The sequence below is a fragment of the Simochromis diagramma genome, unplaced genomic scaffold, assembly GCF_900408965.1.
Source record: "Simochromis diagramma unplaced genomic scaffold, fSimDia1.1 OVJJ01000352.1, whole genome shotgun sequence".
Lineage (NCBI taxonomy): Eukaryota > Metazoa > Chordata > Actinopteri > Cichliformes > Cichlidae > Simochromis > Simochromis diagramma.
Window position 1 is genome coordinate 466,398 of NW_024386759.1, and position 23,404 is coordinate 489,801.

A 23,404-nucleotide genomic window follows, 5' to 3' on the forward strand; every position below is an offset into this window, starting at 1 on the left:
TTCAAACCATTACTCAAAACCTTTTGGAACAGATGGATTTGCAGAACAGTCATTAACACTCGATCCAACAGCTATAATGTAAAAATACAGCAGGTAAATTCTCCATTTATCTTGTAGAGATTGTCAAATTATGTTAAAGGTAATTTTTTTTTTTATCTAATTGCATTTATGTATTTTGTATGTGATTTTTCCATTGAGCTTACCTGCAGTGGAAAAATTGCCCTGGCAATAGTCACCCAGTTGGGTCACTCAGATTTCCCATGCGAGGAAATATTATTAAAACCTATTTTGTGGCTCTAGTCAGAGTGTGAGTGTGGTTTGTTACAGATGCAGCAGTACAAGACACAGTATGTTTGTTGTCCCTTTACTGTCCGCTGCAGCATAATACTCGCTGGAGGTGAGTGACTATTTTTTGCGCCTCGATTCTCTTCCAAAATGAAGGAAAGTGAAATAAATACTGAGTTATCAGTTTATGGGCCCACATATGAAAAGACCAATCCTCTCACATGTACTATTGCTAAATCACCACCTTTTTTTCTTTACTTTTGGTCCCTTGCGCAAAAAGATCTAAGAAAAGACCTTTTTTCAGATTAACATTTGATATGTTTTCAAGGCTATATTGTGAATAAATATGGTTGATGTGATCATTGAATCTGACTTTACGTTTTTACATGTTACACAACTTTTCAACTTTCTCAGATTTGGGTTTGTAGAAAAAAAGATACAGTCAGTATCTACACAATTATGTGACCACACTGATCATTACTTCTCATCACCTTACAGTAAAAAAAATGAGCTACATAGTTTTTCCCCCCCCTCTCTCTCTCCTAAATGTGCTTCAAGACCATCTCCATTGTGCCAGTGCCGAAACACTCACCACCAACATACCTGAACAACTGTCACCCTGTTGAACTCGTGCCCATAGTTATGAAATTTTTTGAGCAACTGCTCATGGCAAAGCTCAAGAGATGCTTGCTCCCCTCGGATCTTCAGCTCTCTTGGGTGCCGTGGACAGCTGGGGTCTCTTGGGTCTTACCCAGTCTGCCTCTGGCTCTCGGGAGGGTGGCATTACTGCATTATCACCCTATTTTTATTATTACCCTACTTTTCAAGTACCGTCATGGTTCTGGGTCATATCACCCAGCATTTTGAGTTTATGGTGTTTTCATGTCTGCGTCCTGTTATGATGCCTGTGGCATTCCTGTCCCCTTCGGAGTCCTTGTGATCATTCACCTCCTGTGTGTATTTAGTCTGTCAGTTTTCATTCATTTCTCATCTGTCCATCCTACTTTGTCATGCCATGTTTCCAGGTCTATGAAATGATGCTTCTTCAAGTCTTCATGTTTCAGGTTTCTCATGTCAGGTTTCTATGTTCACGTCCAGCTTTGTTAAGATCAAGTTGGGTTTTTGCTTGTCTGCACTTGGGTCCACCAGGCCACTCCACAAAGTCAGCTTCTCCCCGACTGTGACAGTGACTGTTAAAAAATATTACCGAGTGTGTGGTTTACCTGAATGGCGATGGTGATTGAGGTGGCATTGAAGTGTTTCTCCACCAAGTTGGCGACTCTCTGAGCGGTGGAGAACAAATCTGCTAGCTCATCTGGCCGAAGATCCCGAAAACGCTCAACTGGTCTGAGTGGGCACACCAGCACATCTGAGCAGCTCTGTTAAGGAATTACCATGCTGCAGATATGGTTGGAAAGTCAGAAAGCACTGAGATAAGAAAGTCGGTTAGCTCTGCAATATTATGACAAAAGCTCATGTTCTTCATTCAGCAAAGTAAATCTGAGAGTTTTTTGTTGAAGTAATATAAGCTTAAAAGATATAATCAGGCAATGCTTTTTAAAGTGAAAATTGTGAAAATGGCCTAGAAAAAATTGAGTGTACCCTTAACTAAATATTTTATTACAGCCTTATGAGACAAACTGCAATCCAGGGATTTCTGTAACTCCTGGTACAGTAAATAACCAAAACAAAAGGTTGCACTTCTGATTTGCAGCTCAAAACTAAGAATCATGTCAAAGATGACACCTAAATATTGGATTTGGAGGTATTCATTGCTAGTAAATATAGATGTGCTGACAGCTTCTAGTACCAATAACTAAAACTTCTGATTTGTCCTGGTTGAGTTGTAAAATGTTTTCTCCCATCTATAAAAAGATCTAACTTAAAAGAGTCTATTGGCCCAGGTGCAAAATGAGACACAGAGTATTTGGGGTGGCTGTCACCTTTGATTTTATTTTTATACTTAGGTATACTTATACTTTAGACTTAATACATATTTGCCTTAAACAAATATATATTAAATTTTTAACAATAATATTCTATGATAATTACAAAAGACCTCAGCAAATTTAAAATGCATATGCCGTTAATGAATTAACTTCTTTCGGATTACTTTCACTGGTTGAAACACTATACTTCATCACTGGCAGGAACTGATTGTAGCCAAGGATCTCGCAAAATCATGCCAGAGGCCAGCTGTCTGCTTCAAGTGGCTAAATCTTACTGCTCAAGAACCAGTGGGGAGCGAAAGTCATCAGAGATGCTTAGCATCCGATTTTAAACTCCTCCCCTCCACCTGGCAGGTACTAGAAAACCTCCCACACCACAACAACTAGAGACAGTTTTTTCCCCCACTGCCATCACACTCATAAATCATGACCAGTATCTGTGCTATATACCCATTCTAGGTTATTCTACAGGGTGGGCCATTTATATGGATACACCGTAATAACATGGGAATGGTTGGTGATATTAAAGTCCTGTTTGTGGCACATTAGTATATGTGAGGGGCAAACTCCTCAAGATGGGTGGTGACCATGGTGGCCATTTAGAAGTCGGCCATCTTGGATACAACTTTTGTTTTTTTCAATAGGAAGAGGGCCATGTGACACATCAAACTTATTGGTAATGTCACAAGAAAAACAATGGTGTGCTTGGTTTCAACGTAACTTTATTCTTTCATGAGTTATTTACAAGTTTCTGACCACTTATAAAATGTGTTCAATGTGCTGCCCATTGTGTTGGATTGTCAATGCAACCCTCTTCTCCCACTCTTCTCCCACTGATAGCAACACCGCAGGAGAAATGCCAGCACAGGCATCCAGTATCCGTAGTTTCAGGTGCTGCACATCTCGTATCTTCACACCATAGACAATTGCCTTCAGATGACCCCAAAGATAAAAGTCTAAGGGGGTCAGATCGGGAGACCTTGGGGGCCATTCAACTGGCCCACGACGACCAATCCACTTTCCAGGAAACTGTTCGTCTAGGAATGCTCGGACCGGGCACCCATAATGTGGTGGTGCACCATCTTGCTGGAAAAACTCAGGGAATGTGCCAGCTTCAGTGCATAAAAAGGGAAACACATCATCATGTAGCAATTTCAAATATCCAGTGGCCTTGAGGTTTCCATTGATGAAGAATGGACCCACTATCGTTGTACCACATATACCACACCAAACCATCACTTTTGTTGTTCCAACAGTCTTGGAGGGATCCATCCAATGTGGGTTAGTGTCAGACCAATAGCGGTGGTTTTGTTTGTTAACTTCACCATTCACATAAAAGTTTGCCTCATCACTGAACAAAATCTTCTGCGTGAACTGAGGGTCCTGTTCCAATTTTTGTTTTGCCCATTCTGCAAATTCTGTGCGCCGATCTGGGTCATCCTCGTTGAGATGCTGCAGCAGCTGGAGTTTGTAAGGGTGCCATTTGTGAGTAGCTAATATCCGCCGAAGCGATGTTTGACTAATGCCACTCTCCAGTGACATGCGGCGAGTGCTACGCTGTGGGCTCTTGCTGAATGAAGCTAGGACAGCCACTGATGTTTCTTCATTAGTGACAGTTTTCTTGCGTCCACATTTTGGCAAATCCAACACTGAACCAGTTTCACGAAACTTAGCAAGCAGTTTGCTGACTGTAGCATGGGAGATGGGTGGTCTCGTAGGGTGTCTTGCATTGAAATCTGCTGCAATGACCCGGTTACTGCGTTCACCAGATATCAACACAATTTCGATCCGCTCCTCACGTGTTAACCTCTTCGACATGTCAATGGCTGTGAACAAAGAGAAACTTGTAAATAACTCATGAAAGAATAAAGTTACGTTGAAACCAAGCACACCATTGTTGTTCTTGTGACATTACCAATAAGTTTGATGTGTCACATGGCCCTCTTCCTATTGAAAAAACAAAAGTTGTATCCAAGATGGCCGACTTCTAAATGGCCACCATGGTCACCACCCATCTTGAGGAGTTTGCCCCTCACATATACTAATGTGCCACAAACAGGACTTTGATATTACCAACCATTCCCATGTTATTACAGTGTATCCACATAAATGGCCCACCCTGTAGAGAGTTACTACACTCTGCTGTTACTGTACACATACTGTACACATACTCAGCATCACATCTTTATCTATCTATCTATCTAGATACTGCATCATTATATATATACATACATACATACATACATACATACATACATACATACACACACATATATATATATATATATATATATATATATATATATTAGGGGTGCAACGATATTCGTATCGATATTGAACCGTTCGATACAGTGCTTTCGGTTCGGTACGCATATGTATCGAACAATACAACATTTGTAATTTATTTTATCAACTTTCCTTCTGACGATGCTGTCTGTGTTGAGCGCTCAGTGAATCTGCGTTCGACTACTCCGCCTAGGCTGCACTGTCGACCCTAGGCGGAGCAGTCGAACGCAGATTCACTGAGCGCTCAACACAGACAGCATAGTCAGAAGGAAGAGCGCAGGGCAAGCTAGCAAGACAGAAGTTAAACTCTCCTTGCAACATGGACCTCCCCCACCCTCATTCAGATCTGGCGTTTGGAATTATTTTGGTTTTCATGTGAGGTATGACCCTGAAGGTAAGCGAGTCATGGACTAAAGTAAAACAGTATGTTGGATGTGCCGTGCAATGCTCAATTACATGGGTGGGAACTAGTGTGTTAGCGCAGTTAGCTCGTTAACGTGTTGGCCGTCTAGCCCCATGCACGGGGCGATTGGCGGTAGCTCGTTAACGGAGATTTGCCGTGTTGTGGCGTTAAGGTCATTTCAACGAGATTAACCTGAAAGCACTAGTGGGAACACAACGAATATGACTGCACATTTACATCATCCTAGTGCAAAGACAAAAACAACAAGCATGCTACTAACTTTAGCCGAGTCATTTAGACAGCTGTTAGCACATGATTCTCCTTATGCTGCTGAGAATATAGCCCAGAAGAAGCGGATAGTATAGCTTTTATTTTGGAAAGAGGCATTTCTCTGTAATAAACTCTCTTTTCCAAAGATGAGTGATTCCTCAATCAGATACAGGGCTCGCAAAATCTCTAGCCCGACGTCCCGGGGCTAGCGATTTTTTTTCAGACGGGCTACCAAAATCTATCTCTTCCCTGCCCGTCGGGCTATTGTAGGAAGGAAAAATATATGTCAATGCTTTTGCATTCTTTCAGAAATGTAGCTGGGTAATTATGTCATTGGCATCGGTGAGCCACTGTCAATATGTGATATATTGAAATCGCGTTTGAATTTGCGCTTGTTTCTTTGCTTTCACTTTGCAATCGTGCGAACTGTGTATAGAGAGCGACAGCACTGATCTGTGAGTGATGATAATTTGTGCACCAATTCCTCTGACATCGTCTTATTAATCGTTAGCTTACTATGCAAACATGACAAGTGAAATCTCCCGCAGCTTAAACATGTGAGAGGTTGATCGCGCAGAGAATCGCTGAGCTTATGTGAGTGCGTGTGTAAAAGCAGCAGGATTTATATTTGACTACGATGACCTGGATGACTGAGAACCTTCACAGACAGATATATATTTTAGTTCTGCTGAGCCAAATAAGACAGGTCAGGGTGAAGAAGTGACAGCCAAAGAAAAGCTTACCACAAAACGGAAAAGTTATGACAAATGAGACTATAAGGCAAAAAGAAAGTGCAGCTTTATGGTTTCATGGACAAAAGAATTTCTGTGGCTGCAATATGACGAGCTAAATAACCAGGGCTGCACATAAGTGGTCCGCAGGTGCGCATTCGTTGTCAAAATAAAAAATGCGCACAAGGGTTAGGGTTAAATTTAAAAACTGTACTTTTGAGTTAAAATATATATTTATAATTTTAATAAATGACAAATTAAAAATGCATGAACATTTTTTTTGTATCGAAAAAATATCGAACCGTGACACCAAAGTATCGAACCGAACCGAACCGTGAATTTTGTGTATCGTTGCACCCCTAATATATATATATATATATATATATATATTAGGGGTGCAACGATATTCGTATCGATATTGAAAAAAGCTCTCTTTTTTATATATATATATATATATATATAACAACACCCAGCACGCCCCTGCGGGCGGTTTATCCTTCAAGCTCGGGTCCTCTACCAGAGGCCTGGGAGCTTGAGGGTCCTGCGCAGTATCTTAGCTGTTCCCAGGACTGCGCTCTTCTGGACAGAGATCTCCGATGTTATTCTCGGGATCTGCTGGAGCCACTCGCCTAGCTTGGGAGTCACCGCACCTAGTGCTCCGATTACCACGGGGACCACCATTACCTTCACCCTCCACATCCTCTCGAGCTCTTCTCTGAGCCCTTGGTATTTCTCCAGCTTCTCGTGTTCCTTCTTCCTGATATTGCTGTCATTCGGAACCGCTACATCGATCACTACAGCCGTCTTCTTCTGTTTGTCTACCACCACTATGTCCGGTTGGTTAGCCACCACCATTTTGTCCGTCTGTATCTGGAAGTCCCACAGGATCTTAGCTCGGTCATTCTCCACCACCCTTGGGGGCATCTCCCATTTTGACCTCGGGACTTCCAGGTTATACTCGGCACAGATGTTCCTGTACACTATGCCGGCCACTTGGTTATGGCGTTCCATGTATGCCTTGCCTGCTAGCATCTTGCACCCTGCTGTTATGTGCTGGATTGTCTCTGGGGCATCTTTACACAGCCTGCACCTGGGGTCTTGCCTGGTGTGATAGACCCCAGCCTCTATGGATCTTGTACTCAGAGCTTGTTCTTGTGCTGCCATGATTAGTGCCTCTGTGCTGTCTTTCAGTCCAGCTTTGTCCAGCCACTGGTAGGATTTCTGGATATCAGCCACCTCCTCTATCTGCCGGTGGTACATACCGTGCAGGGGCCTGTCCTTCCATGATGGTTCCTCGTCTCCCTCCTCTTTCTTGGGTTTCTGCTGCCTGAGGTATTCACTGAGCACTCGGTCAGTTGGGGCCATCTTCCCAATGTATTCTTGGATGTTCGTTGTCTCATCCTGGACTGTGGTGCTGACACTCACCAGTCCCCGGCCCCCTTCCTTCCGCTTAGCGTACAGCCTCAGGGTGCTGGACTTGGGGTGAAACCCTCCATGCATGGTAAGGAGCTTTCTTGTCTTTATGTCAGTGGCTTCTATCTCCTCCTTTGGCCAGCCTATTACCCCAGCAGGGTACCTGATCACGGGCAGGGCGTACGTGTTGATGGCCCGGATCTTGTTCTTACCATTCAGCTGACTCCTCAGGACTTGCCTGACCCTCTGCAGGTACTTGGTGGTTGCAGCCTTTCTAGCGGCCTCTTCATGGTTCCCATTTGCCTGTGGGATCCCCAGGTACTTGTAACTGTCCTCTATGTCTGCAATGTTGCCTTCTTGTAGTTCAATCCCCTCAGTTCTGACTACCTTCCCTCTCTTTGTTACCATCTGACTACACTTCTCCAGTCCGAACGACATTCCACTGTCATTGCTGTATAGCCTGTATATATATATATATATATATATATATATATATATATTCATTACTCGTATCGATATTGAACTGTTCGATACAGTGCTTTCGGTTCGGTACGCATATGTATCGAACAATACAAAATTTTAAATTTATTTTATCAACTTTTTCTTCTGACGATGCTGTCTGTGCTGAGCGCTCGGTGGATCTGCGCTCGACAGTGCAGCCTAGGCGGAGCAGTCGAATGCAGATTCACAGAGTGTATGACCCTGAAGGTAAGCGCGTCATGGACTAAAGTAAAACAGTATGTTGGATGTGCCACGCAATGCTCAATTACATGGGTGGGAACTAGTGTGTTAGCGCAGTTAGCTCGTTAACGTGTTGGCCGTCCAGCCCCACGCACGGGGCGATCCGCGGTAGCTCGTTAACGGAGATTTGCCGTGTTGTGGCATTAACGTCATTTCAATGAGATTAACGCTGACAGCACTAGTGGGAACACAATGAATATGACTGCACATTTACGCCGACATCATCCTAGTGCAAAGACAAGTGGAAGCAGACAAAAACAACAAGCACGCATGCTACTAACTTTACCCGAGTCATTTAGACAGCCGTTAGCACAGGATTCTCCTTATGGGGACCTGATATGTTTAATATGCTGCTGAGAATATAGCCCAGAAGAAGCGTATAGTATAGCTTTTATTTTGGAAAGAGACATTTCTCTGTAATAAACTCTCTTTTCCAAAGATGAGTGATTCCTCAATCAGATACAGGGCTCGCAATATCGCTAGCCCGAGGTCCCGGGACTAGCGATTTTTCCAGTCGGGCTACCAAAATCTATCTCTGCCCTGCCCGTTGGCCTATCATAGGAAGGAAAAATATATGTCAATGCTTTTGCATTCTTTCGGAAATGTAGCTGGGTAATTATGTCATTGGCATCGGTGAGCCACTGTCAATATGTGACATATTGACATCGCGTTTGAATTTGCGCTTGTTTCTTTGCTTTCACTTTGCAATCGTGCGAACTGTGTATAGAGAGCGACAGCACTGATCTGTGAGTGATGATAATTTGCGCACCAATTCCTCTGACATCGTCTTATTAATCGTTAGCTTACTATGCAAACATGACAAGTGAAATCTCCCGCAGCAAGCTTAAACATGTGAGAGGTTGATCGCGCAGAGAATCGCTGAGCTTATGTGAGTGCGTGTGTAAAAGCAGCACGATATATATTTTAGTTCTGCTGAGCCAAATAAGACAGGTCAGGGTGAAGAAGTGACAGCCAAAGAAAAGCTTACCACAAAACGGAGAAGTTATGACAAATCAGACTATAAGGCAAAAAGAAAGTGCAGCTTTATGGTTTCATGGACAAAAGAATTTCTGTGGCTGCAATATGACTGTTTGCTTTTTTTCAACAGGCCAAACAAAGGTTAGTTTTAATGTTTGCTGATGAATTATGATGATTTAAAATGATTTATTTCAGCAGAAGTTTTCAGTCTGATAGCTGCTATATTTTCACGAGCCATTGATTTGCTTTTTGTTGTTTTGCTTCCTCAGGGATAAAACTAGTGTAGTGATTTGTGCTCTGCAACCATAAAGCACACAAAGACAAACCATTATAGCAGTGGTGATTAATTTGTATTTTAAAATATGGATACATTGTATTTACATTAGTAAATATTTTTTATTCAAATAAAAAAATCAACACAGTTTGAATGACTTCAAAAAGGAGGTAATCTAGGAGGTAAAATATTATTCTGAGCCATCACAGAACAAATGACTTGTTAAATGGAATTCCCACAGTTATAATTGAATGTTTGTGAACCAATGTGGACGTCTTCTCTCACACGGGCTGCTGTGTATAGCTTAGAGGCCTGCAGTAAAGGCAGGAATGATGGTGTAATCATCAGAAAGCATGGACGCTGCAGATGCAACTAAATGAGCTTGCCTTCCAAGCCATTAACTGCATTTCAGATCCAGCATCTTTACCACAGAGCTTTCTTCTCACAGTAGCTGCCTTTCTGTGCTTTAGGCTACACTCACCACAAGCTCTATCCACTTAAGCTCTTTAGAGAGTCCATTAGGGAAATGAAAGACACCATTTGTGAAGATACGATGCTTATTGGAGAGATAATCAAGACGCTTAATTTGCCTTGGGCCCATGACTTGCTGTAGTTTACTACAGTCAAGAAGACACAAACAGTGCATTGTAAACAGACACAATGCACCTATAATTTAACAAAGGCAGAGAAAAAACACCAAACCACCTGTCAGTCACACAACTTGCAACATGCTTTTTCATTAAAAGTTCAAGAAGACTGCAGTGCAGGTAAACAGCCTCAGAACCTGTAAATACACTACCAGTCAAAACTTTGGACACCTTCTCATTTAATAGTTTTTCTTTATTTTCATGACTATTTACATTGTAGATTCTTACTGAAGGCATCAAAACTATGAATGAACACATATGGAAAATATGTAGTAAACAAAAAATGTGAAAAATAAGCCTTTGCTTTGATTACTGCTTTGCACACTCTTGGCATCCTCTCTCTGAGCTTCATGAGGTGGTCACCTGAAATGGTTTTTAATGATGTGTCGGTCGGAGCCGGCTCTTTGAAGTGAACAAAGGAAGTGTTTTGTTTTGTTTCTTTCTCTCACCCTCTCTCTCTAACTTGCGTTTGCGCTGAGCAGAGGGGTGGTAGTAATTCCACACTCTTCCAAACACTCTTCCAAAAAATCATCCCAGGCCTATATGACAGAGAATGTGCATCTTCTTTTTGTTTTGCATATTTTAATTTATATTTTATCGTGTTTTGGTTTGCAGTGTTTTGTGTTGCTTCACTTTAAATTTGTTTAAAAGGAAAAAACTGAAAATTTTAATAGTTAAAAGTTGAAAAGTAAATAGTTGTTTTTTGTATTTTATAATTTAGTTTTTACATTTTATGTGGAGTGAATAAATAAAAGCATATTTATATATAAACATATATAAATAAAAAGCATGTTTTTTAACATTAGTAATTCATTTTGTGCATAATTTTATATTGTTGTTGAAAATAAATAAATTAAGCAACAAAACAACCTGAAGAGCCGGGAGCCGAAGGAGCCCATCACTAATGGTTTTCCAACAGTCTTGAAGGAGTTCCCAGGGATGCTGAGAACGCTTGAGGGGCGGGGCATCAGACCTTTGCATACATTATAGAGGTTGGTGTTGTGCCAAAAAATGATTTTCAACGTTTCCTTGTGTTTTTTATGTGTAATATCTTTATGTATGTTGGTAAATAGACTTCGGTGAACAGGGTTTACAAAGGGGTTATATGTAAAGTTTAAAAATGACCTGTTTTTCAAGTATCTTTATAACTGTGTTACTGTACTTACATTATAACCAATCCGGTCCTCTTTGTCCATGTCATGGCGAGTGCTGTGTGGCAGGCAGGTTGAAGGAAATGAGGACTCAGAAACAGAAAGTTAAGCTTAGGGCGCAGCTTTGTTGCTGGGAAAAACCATTTCAGGTGACTACATCATAAAGCTCATTGAGAGAAGGCCAAGGGTTTCCAGTGCTGTCAACAAAGGAAAGGGTGGCTAATTTGAGGAATCTAAAATATACAAACATATTTAGTTATTTATTAATTTTTTCTTTACTACATAATTCCTTATATCTTGCTTCATATATCTGATGTCTTCAGTATGTGTATACAATGTGCAAAGTAGTACAAATAAAGAAAAACATTGAATGAGAAGGTGTGTCCAAACTTTTGACTGGTAGTTTACAAATAGTCATTTATTTACTTTTATGTTGCTATACACTGCATAAAGGCATTTGACTTTTAAATTTAATCTAGCAGTCAGCCACTTTAAAACTGCAAACACAATGACAATGTAAAAGTGTATCTACTATTGGATTGTCCCTCATAAATAATCATGTCCAGGAGCTTCAAAGTGATTAGCAATGTGGAGACACGTCACACAATCATGCACAGCTCGCCACCCAAGCAAAAGGCGAAGAGAAGGAAGACTATAACATTCTCATTTTCCATCATCCGCTCTATTCCTCTGGGAACTCGGGGCTCTGTAGTAAGATTGAAGAAGAACCAAAACTCTCATCTTTCCTTTCATCTTTTCCCAAACTCAACTGCTGTCATAAAGTTTTAAATGCAAACCTCACCAGACTGCAACTGCTTGCTATTATTCTGCTAACCATCCCTTGGTTGATGCTGAGAAGAAAAAGCACAATGAGGGGAATTTGGGGGGCATCTGTTTGTTAATGCTACCACTTCCATAGCTGAAATTCATTAAAGGCTGTGCAGAATTTAGACTTGTAAATTCAGCCAAGCACATAGCTTCACATTGCTCTGTGCATTTATTACAGTACATCAGTCAAATAGACGATTGTATACCTGCACATTTGGCAGAAGAAGATCTTCATGGGAATTAGCCTTTGCAGTTTTCTTGCTTAAAATAACCACAGAGCTTCTGAAGAAAGTGACAGGAAATCAAGTGCAAACACATTGGCCCTTAGATGCAAAGTCTTACAGTGAGGTGAAAACAGATCGGAAGAATGAAAAATGATTGTGAAATGATGCTGCTAACATTTTTGTACTGGTTAATTACACAACAAATGAAATGTGAGGGGTAAAATGACCTCACAGCCTCCACTGGAAATAGTAACAGCAGCTGGTACAGTAACTACTGTTCTTATTACTTTGGGTTTAGTAAGTGTCACTCTTTGAGACGTCTTTGGGAGAGTGAGGGAGCAGAAATTGTAGGAGGTCAACTTTCTTCTAATTGGCTGGCCCTCACAAACAGAATGTTCAAGCAGTAGGTAAGCATAATTTATGTACCCACAACGAGAACTCTACACCTGAGATGACCACATTTAGGGACATCCCCTCTCACTGACATCATAAGAGCCACGAACATGAATTAATTTAAAACTTGAGCTGTAATTTATGTACAAACTGACCTCAATGTTTACAATTGTTACAGTATATAGTATGCATAACATCCATCAATCCATCCATTTTCTTCCCCTTATCCTGTGCCAAGTCACAGGGGCTGCAACCTAAGCAAAGGAGCCCAGGGCTCCTTCTCCCAAACCACCTCATCCATCTTATCTGGTTGAACACCAAGATGTTTCCCACACAAGCCGGGAGACATAATTTTTCCAGCATATGCTGGGTCTATCCTGAGGCCTCCTCCTCAGCATCCGCATTACTGCAGCTGGTAATCTATATCCTCGAGAAGATAAAGAGTTTGTCCGGTGTTCTGAAACCAAGAAACTGAGGTCCGAATAACGGATGAACTCTACTTCCCAGCACCCTGCTATAGACTTTCCTGGGGAGGCTGAGGAGTGAGATCCCTCTGTAGTTAGAGCACACCCCTCAGTCCCCTTTCTTAAAGATGGGAACCACCACCCAAGTCTTAAGATCAAGAGCCACTGCCCCAGATCTCCACACAACATTATAGAGGTGTGTCAACAACGACAGCCCTACAACATCCAGAGCCTTCAGGAGCTCAGGGCGAATCGAGTTTAAGTGCCTCAGTGACCTTGCCCCCAGTGATGGGCGAGTCACTGGCCTTGTCCCCAGACTCTGCTTCCTCTATAGAAGATGTATCAGTGGGATTAGAAAGAGAGAGAGATCGATAGATAAATGGATACTTAATTGATGCCACAAGGATCAATTAACCCTTTAGAGCCGATCGGAGCGGACAGGCTCTGTTTTGCGTAACTATTTTTAAATCCCAGTAGCACTGCAACCACGTAAGCTAGCGCAAAAATTTTTTTTGCATATGAAACCGGAGGAGTTGTACTTACATCTTATGCCATCAGCTTGTCCTCGGTCACGGTTTCCTTCCACATAAAGCTTTGCAAAAACTGCATAAAAAGCGCTTGCAGGAACAAAAACATAATATTCCAGAAACACGCTTTGCCGATCCGATCAGCTGTTCATAACACTTCCTACGTTGGAATAGACGTCAGCGCGAACTTTTGCATTTCCGCCATGACCTGCCCGAAACCGGAAGTGACGTCATTTTCGCGGAAATGTAGTCCTTTTTACCATCAGGGCCTCATGAGCCTATACTGGTCTTTTTAAAAGTTATCTTTGACTTTATGACTTTCTGTGTCGTTTCTGGGATGCTTAGGACTCATATTGCACTGCTGGAAATAGTTTATTTTGATGCACATGCTGCTTTTTTGCAAATTTGCAGTATAATATTTATTTTCGTTTTTCCTGCAGTGTATAAAAATTGGTGTATTTCAAAAATAAAACTATGAAGACACTCAAAATAAATTTCCTGTGGTGGGAAACTATTTTGTGCAACTTTTTTGTATTTACAGTTTTGAGGGATAAGCCTCTTAAATTTCTCTAACTACAAATATATGTTAAAAAAGCAAAAACGATTTTCAATTTTTTTGTAGTTTATTGCACTTTTTTGCAATTTATGTAATTACTATGCACTTAATGAATACATATTATTAAAATCTGGGCTATAATGGTTGTATTGATGTATAGCAACTTGAAATGCTCCCAAAAATGGCTCCACAGCATGTAAAAATATAATATAAGCTCTGGCGGACTTGGCTCTATGGTAGGTCTTAAAGGGTTAAGGAGGTCCTCAAAGTATTCCTTCCGCCGCCTGACTTTATCCTCAATTTTGAATTTGAAATTTGAATGCAGCAGCACCCCACCCACACTGCGTGAGTAGTGTGTTGTCTGATTCGAGGCAGTCTGAAAGTCTTTTTCCATTGCCTCGCAGTATGCATAACAGAATAAAGTAAAGGCTTAATAGGTGTTTGTGGTAAAAACAAACCCAAGGCACACAGTGGCACGTGAATGCTTTTATTCACAATTTGTCAGTGGCGTCTTTTGCCCGTGTAGCTGTCCAGCTGCCTTGTTCCCGTGCAGCACACAGCTCTATTATCAGGTACCGGCATCCTATTGAAAAAGGAAAGGCATGATCAGGTGATGGAGAAACAGCTGTGAGTCAGCCCTGACACAACACCATGAATCCACTGCTTAAACCTTTTCCTGCTGCTGAGCCACAAGCCACACCCTGCCACAGTGTTGTTCTGCTGAATCTCATGGACAGGCTCTATTCTGAAGTAATGTAAAACAAGTCACTGGGAAGTCTGTGTCAGGATTACAGTTTGGAAAAAATATTTTTGTAAAACAAAAAGCAGGAGGGGAGGAGAACAATAATAGGATTAATATTTCTCAGACACATATGATACATTTGCGTCTATAATGACTACAGACCCGTGGCTCTGACATCTGTGGTCATGAAGTCATTTGAGCGCCTAGTTCTCTCCCATCTCAAGACCCTCACGGCCCCCCTCCTGGACCCCCTGCAGTTTGCATACAGAGCCAACAGGTCTGTAGATGACGCCATCAACATGGCCCTACACTTCATCCTGCAGCATCTGGACTCCCCAGGAACTTACGCCAGGATCCTGTTTGTGGACTTCAGCTCTGCCTTCAACACCATCCTTCCAGACCATCTCCGAGACAAGCTTTCCCAGATGAATGTGCCTGATCCCATCTGCCGGTGGATCACTGACTTCCTGACGGACAGGAAGCAGCATGTGAGGCTGGGAAAGAATGTCTCGGACTCCCGGACCATCAGCACCAGCTCCCCTCAGGGATGTGTTCTTTCTCCTCTGCTCTTCTCCCTGTACACCAACTGCTGCACCTCCACCCACCAGTCTGTCAAGCTAATCAAGTTTGCAGATGACACCACCGTTATCGGACTCATCTCGGACGGGGACGAGTCTGCCTACAGGAGGGAGGTTGAACGTCTGGTGTCCTGGTGCAGCCACAACAACCTGGTGCTGAATGCCCAGAAGACAGTGGAGATTATTGTGGACTTCAGGAAGCACACAGCCCCACTCCCCCCCATCATCCTGACTGACACCCCCATCACCTCTGTGGACTCATTCCGCTTCCTGGGTACCACCATCACTCAGGACCTGAAGTGGGAGCCCACCATCACCTCCATCATCAAGAAAGCCCAGCAGAGGATGTACTTCCTGAGGCAGCTGAAGAAATTCAACCTGCCAACACGGATGATGATGCAATTCTACACTGCAATCATCGAGTCCATCCTCACCTCCTCCATCACCGTGTGGTACGCTGGAGCCACTATCAGGGACAAACAGAGACTGCAGCGTGTTGTGCGCTCTGCTGAGAAGGTGATTGGCTGCAGACTCCCATCTTTGCAGGACCTGTACACCTCCAGGACACTGCGGCGTGCAGCTCGGATCTCAGCTGACCCTTCTCACCCTGGACACAGTCTGTTTGACCTGCTCCCCTCAGGCAGGAGGCTCCGGTCCATTCGCACCAGAACCTCTCGCCATAAGAACAGTTTCTTCCACTCTGCTGTTGGACACATGAACAATAAACGTACGACTGTTCCCACCACTAACACATGACCCTACGCTGTGTTCACTGCATCATTCCATGTTTGGCACTGATCACCACCTGCACTCATGCTATATATCTTTCTACGTAGCACTTTTAATTCTTATTCTTACTTTTATTTTTTCATGTCTATTTAAGCGCAATTTATGACAGTATGTTTGCACTGAAGCACCGCAGCAATTTCCTAATGTTGTAAACCTGCTCAACATTTGGCAATAAAACCCTTTCTGATTCTGATTCTGATTCTGATCAAATTTGATCTGAAGTAATTTCATTCACTTCTCGTACTTATGTTGCAACTGTTGGTGACAGCACAAGCCATAAAAAGTATCTGCATAGTTAAGTCCACAAAGAGTAAGTGGATTCTAACCCATTCGTTTTAAAGTTACTCTGTCAAGTGCTTGAGGCTGTGAAGCATTAAGTTTTGTAGTTCTTACCACCCTGAGAGCCAAAGACCGCTAGTGAAATGCCAATAAACCTTGTAGTCTATGCTATGCACATACAGCCTTGAGCATCTTCCAGAGGGAGAAGAAAGCATGCTTCTTGTTCTGTTTGCCATCTGTTAAGTAATGCAAAAGTCATTGAGGTTTAGTGTTGCAGATTTTGTCACTCCGTTGGGGGTCTTTTGAAGTTGCTGCATTGATGGTTAATGGCAGAACTTCCACCCAAAGTCAGTGATTTAGAATGGTGGAGTTCTGCTTCAGATTTCAATTCCATTTTATTTATACAGCTCCAAATCACAACATTAGTCACCTTAAGGCGCTTTATATTGTAAGGTAGACCCTACAATAATACATACAGAGAAAAACCCAACAATCATATGACCCCCTATGAGCAAGCACTTTGGCGACTGAGGAAGGAAAAACTGTGCATTGAAGGACATGTCCTGGTCAAAAATGACTCCAAGGTTCCTCACAGTGTCACTGGAGGCCAAGGTAATGCCATCCAGAGTAAGAATCTGCTTAGATACCATATTTCTAAGATATTCAGTTTGATCCGAATTTAGAAGCAGAAAGTTAGCGGCCATCCAGGTCTTTAAGTCCTTAAGACATTCGTGCAGTTTAACTCATTGGTGTGTGTTATCTGGCTTCATGGATAGATAAATTCAATCAATCAAACCTTTATTTGTCACATGCAAAGTTTACACCTGCAGTGAAATTAGACCCCCCCCCAGCTATACATACATACATAGCACAGGCATCACATGGGAAGACAGGTTGGAGACAGTTAGAATTTGGAAAAACAATTAAATATACAATACAATGGACAAGTGGAGGAGGGGAAAAAAATGAGACGTCTACTCATACTGGGCTCCTTGTGGGAGGTCAGCATGGGAACAGAAAACAAAAAAAACTCTCCTCTGCACAGAGAGCACACACATCTCCACATCACAACACAATGAAGCACATGACACGCAACGGGGGTGGGTAAGGGGGTGAGAGGTGAGCCGATGTAGACACAGCCATCCTGCGCTGCGGCGATGAACTCGGCGCTGGGACCGGACCCACCATCTGACCTCGGCCTTGGAGATAAGCGTTCGAAGGTGTTTGGAGTCCAGGATGGGGGTGCATAGGATGGGAACAAAGAGTCTAAACAGAGTCAGTTATCAGGGAGAAAGTTTTTGTTGTCCAGCTCCAGCCTTGAGACCACAGCTGGCGCCCGTATTGTAGCCGCATGAAATGATGGTGGTTTTCCTTTAGTGCGAACTGTCACGGACCCAGCTCTGGAGGACTCGGGGGTCCGTAAGCAGGATGGACCGTTATTATTATTATTATTATTATTATTATTATTATTATTATTATTAGTAGTAGTAGTAGTAATAGTAGTAGTAGTAGTAGTAGTAGTAGTAGTGTTGTTGTTGTTTGGGGATGTGTGTGTTGTTCGGTGTTCCACTCATTATATGTAGAGGCAGGGTGTGGGTGTGTACATGTGTGGCTGGAGGATGGAGAACAGCCACGTGCAGGCCTGATAGGTGTGGCCCTGCAGGAGGACTGGCCACACCTGAAGTTCCTGCCACACACCTGTTGGTGATCAGGGCTCGTCGGGGGAGCTACTTAGGAGAGTGTTGGAGCTCCCACCACGCGGGATCATTGAGTTGTCATCCCAAGTTAGTGTGTGTCAGCGTATGACAGTGCTGTTCGTGTATGTGCGCCGGGGTTAGTGTTGACGGCTGTTTCTGTGGTTTTCCTGCAGGAGGAAGAGTGGACCAGAAAGGCAGCATGCACGGGTGTGCGGAAACACAACAGCGGGGAGCACGAGCACAGACGTCGGAGGGAAGCACACACACGGGATTCAAGGGAGCAACGGGGATTTATTGTGTTTACAGCTTACACTGTAAATAAAGAGCACTGTTTGCATCGCAGAGTCTGCGTTTTGGGTCCTCATTCCCCATATATCCCCATGGTCTGCCAGCCAGACCGTGACACGAACAACTGCATGTCAGTTTTACAGTCAATCTAAATGTCTGTCACTGGTCTGTCAATCTCCCACTGGAGAGCTGTGAGCTTCTCCGAGATGTTATCAATTTTGCGCTCAAAGAGCTTAATCTGAGTACTCACGACAGCCTCGAGCTTCTCCAAGATCTTATTGTGCTGCGTTCAATGGGCACATTTTGAGAAGTCACGACTTGCCCCATCATTTCCATCACAGTGGGTAGCCTTGTGGGGTTTTGAACAGCCATTTCGGCTTTTTTAAAATCTTTGATAAGCCAGGGCAAACCCAGCTCCGATCAGCAAAAACCCTGTTATCATGGTTCCAAAAAGGTAGATGTCTTCAATGTCCTTGATCGACAGTCCCGCCAGGCACACAACCCTCCAGTTCCTCCACCCATCCATCGTGTATCCGACAGGGAACGCCCCTCCAGGACACTCGGGCTCTCCTGAACCCAGGCTTCTCGTTGAGAAGAGGCCTGTCAATTGCATTCAGGGACCAGTTGATCAAATCTATCATCCCTGTGAAGTGCTTAGCAGCCAATAAAATGTCCAGGTTCTGCCCACTGGCTTCTAACTAATATTTTGCTTAATAGTACAATGTTCAGAAATGTTTGTCCTAAAGCTTCATCAGTTTTCAGAAAGTCTGTAAGAACTGTGAAATATCAACAGCGAGCAAAACTGTCAGAAGGCAATATGAAAAAAACAGCTACGCTTTCTGCAGGTGTATACCAAAGCAGATCCCCTTTGAGAGCACAGGAATGAAAGAAATCTCCACATGAAGCACAAAGCAATCATTTGTATTTGTCTGGCAGGCAGCAGTACTGCTCATCTCAATATATTTCAATTTCATTTACATTTATTTAAATACTTCAACCCTAGTCTGTGGCTGATTTTCATGGTGGCAACAGACAAGACATCTCTGTAAAGAACTAAAAGAGCAGGATAGGACCTGCAGGTGACTCAGCTACAGGCTTGACAATCAGTTTAGTGCCATGTTTTAATGACAGCTATTCAGGAAAATTACAATAGATCTGCATAAAGCTTGATCAAGTCAGTAATTACAACCTGAAGGTATATGAAAATGCTGGAGTGTAAGCTGTTTTAAGTATAAGTTCAGAGAAGTGCTTGTGTAACCATTTTCAGTTCAGGTGATTTCAGAATAAACTATTTTGAAAGAATTCACACCTGAAACAAGAAGGAAAATTAGGAATATTTCAGTTATACTTGTGCATATGCACATATGCCACAATTTAAGATACTGCATATTTATGGCCACTGAGGTGGAGTTAATACCTCTTTTAAAAAGACAGTCCTCTCTAGGTTGAATGTATTTTATTTATTGACACAAATTGTCTAATTTAGAGCACTTGTGATAAATATGTCTTCTTTATATTGTCACGTGTAGTTACATTGACAGCTTGTTTCTGTAGTGATGTTTTAATTCTCACTGAAATAAAGTAAATGGCAAACAATTTTTTAACCACTTATCCAGCTGAACTTGCTGGAGCCTATCGCAGCTGGCTTTGACCAAGAACCAAGATAAAGCCTGGTCAGTTTACCAGTCCATCAGATGGCCAACTTTTTATTCATATTCAGTGTAGTGGTACATAAGCTGTAAGCTGGGACAGTGTAAAGGAACATCTGTGGTACATGCACACATATGTTCCCAAGTCTTGATCTTAGCCTACATAGTTATGAAATATTTATCACAACTCGATTCTGTAATAGCCCTAAGCCACAGTCTATTAAGGGCTCATCTTTTTAAGAAAGAACACTGATATTCCTGTAGAAAAAGTAAAAGATGTAATAAAGCACAAAGAACTTTTTGTTCTGTAAAGTGTCCTTGGGTGTTTTGAAAGGCGCTTTTAAATAAAATGTATTATTATTATTATTATTACAATTATTATTATTATTATTATTATTATTATTATTATTATTATTATTATAACTGTGTGCAAGTCTAAACAAATAAGTGTAGACAGGGTGTAGAGGGTTTTAGCCAAAGGACTCAATTTTGCCATTTCTCCGCAACAGTTGCCCATAGTGGACGTCATCACAGCCACAGAAACCGCCATACGCATTAATAAATTATCACAGACAGAAGCAGAACAAATCAGGATGAAAGTCTCAGCCACCATCTCCAGTGCCAAAGTCCCTCCGTCTAACCTCACATTACAAGAAAAGAAGGCCGTCGCTTCCCTGAGCAAAGACCACAACATCACTGTTTTACCAGCTGATAAGGGAAGGTGCACCGTGGTCCTAAACACAACAGATTACCACACAAAGATCACTACTCTCCTCAGTGACAACAATACCTACAAAGCTTTAAAGCGAGACCCCATAAGCAGCTACAAAAAGAGCTTGCCTTCAGGACCTTGAAAAGGACAAAATTATTGACCGCATTACATATCACCACCTTTATCCAGGGGATGCCATACCCTGCATTTACGGACTTCCTAAAATCCACAAGGAAGGGGTCCCACTCAGACCCATAGTCAGTAGCATAAACTCAGCCACTTATAACATTGCAAAACACCTTGCTACCATCCTAGCACCACTTGTGGGCAACACCCCACACCACATCAAGAACTCCACCGACTTCACTGACAAGGTCCAGAAACTTACCCTGGATCCAGATGAAACCATGGTGTCCTTTGATGTAGTCTCTCTCTTCACTTGCATACCCACCACGGAGGCCATGGAGACTGTCAGAAAACGACTACAAGAAGACAGCTCCTTGGAAGACAGGACCAACTTCACACCCGATCAGACCTGCACACTGTTAGACCTCTGCCTCACCACAACATACTTCAAATACAATGAAGGCTTCTACAGACAAAAACATGGCTGTGCCATGGGCTCCCCCGTGTCACCTATCCGATTGTTCAGTCTGACGTCACTAGCCGTGTCTGGGCCTAAACTCCGCTGCAGGTCCATATATCAAACGATCACTGTGGCATTACTGAGAGTTGAAAAACTGTCTAAAGTCTTTCATCTTTAATAAAATGATCAGCGTTCTGCTCTACCAGGTGTAACAATTGACTTTAACATCCAGGCATCCATGAAAACGGAATTTATGACATTTAACGGAGTTAGAAGTTAGCAGGGAGTTAGCTCGCTAGCTCGCTAGCTTCTATCTAAATACAATATAGCATGTCCTGACTGCGGGGTTTTGGAAACAAATTAAACCGTACAGCTCTGTTATCACTTCCAGCATAAATGAAGACAGAAAACTAAACAGCAGTGACGTTTGTAGGGTTACTGAAGTTGGGCTAGCTGGTATATAATGATGTGCTACGTGACTGCTAGCGACACAGCTATGTTAGCATAATATAAACAAGCTAACTTTTTTTCCACTCGATAAAAGTTAACGTGAGTGTTCTCGGTGGTCAGGAACAAATGTAATCGCATGGCAGGATGCTGTAAAAGGACCAAACTTCAGCCAGGAGAACAACTGAGATAATCCATCCACAATACAAGGTTAGTCATTCATATACTGCTGCATGGGCTGGGCTGTAGTTACATCCTAAGGTTTTAAAAACTGAGCTTAAATAAATGATTAGTGGTAATAAAAGCCGAGGGAGGTCAACAGTGATCACTGACTGTTTTAGGAGCTTTTTGAGATCAAATAGAAGAAAAATACAAAACATTAAACATGTTAACAACACAAAAGCCATATTAAACGCAGACTACTTTAGGCCCGGAAGTAGGATTCATCACGTCATCACTGAACAACCGGATTGTAGCCAACCTTTACATGGAGGAAGTGGAAAGGAAGGCTCTTGGCTCTTTCAAAGTAAGAGTACCCAGCCACTGGTACAGATATGTGGACGACACCTGGGTCAAAATCAAGACACAAGAAGTGGAATCCTTCACTGCGCACATTAACGCTGTGGATAAAAACATCAAGTTCACCAGGGAAGACACAAAGGACGACTGTTTGCCTTTCCCGGACTGCGCTGTGCACATTGAAGAGAACGGCAACCTCAACATCGAAGTTTACCGGAAGCCCACACACACGGACCAGTACCTCCTGTTTGACTCCCATCACCCTCTGGAACACAAACTTGGAGTAATTAGGACCCTACACCACCGGGCAGAACATGTTCCCTCTAAGCCTGAAGGAAAAAAGAAGGAACACACACATGTAAAGGAAGCACTTAAAACGTGCGGCTATCCTAACTGGGCGTTCTTAAAGTCAGCAAAGAGGCACAGAAAAGAAGATCAGACACCAGCGAGGGAGGATAAGAAGGACAGACGCAACAAAATTGTCATCCCCTATGTAGCCGGTGTATCAGAGAAACTCAGGAGGGTTTTCTCCAAGCATGACATCCCGGTGCATTTCAGACCCAGCAACACACTCAGACAAAAACTGGTTCACCCGAAAGACAAAACTCCAAAACACAGACTTAACAATGTGGTGTATGCTGTACAGTGCAGCGAGGAATGCTCAGACCTCTACATTGGAGAGACCAAACAGCCACTTCACAAGCGCATGGCACAACATAGAAGAGCTACCTCCACACCTCCACTCAGCTGTTCATCTGCATCTAAAGGTCAAAGGTCACTCTTTCGAGGATGCCAATGTTCACATTTTGGACAGAGAGGACAGATGGTTTGAAAGAGGAGTGAAAGAAGCCATCTATGTCCACTGTGAGCGACCATCTTTGAACAGAGGCGGTGGTTTACGACACCAACTGTCTGCCATCTATAATCCAGTTTTGAGTTCCCTCCCCAGACGCCTTAACGCCCACTCACATCCTGGGCCATCTGACCTCAGGAATTCG

General features: G+C 42.7%; 1 protein-coding gene across 1 annotated transcript in view; it reads right to left on the reverse strand.

Annotated features, from left to right (window-relative positions):
- The window catches only part of fhit (fragile histidine triad diadenosine triphosphatase), a 127,791-nt gene that overhangs the window by 15,549 nt on the left and 88,838 nt on the right, over nucleotides 1–23,404 (reverse strand). Inside the window, exon 4 of the mRNA XM_040029155.1 lies at nucleotides 1,509–1,654. Coding sequence (XP_039885089.1) covers nucleotides 1,509–1,654 — 146 coding nt within the window. The remainder of the gene's footprint in view (nucleotides 1–1,508; nucleotides 1,655–23,404) is intronic.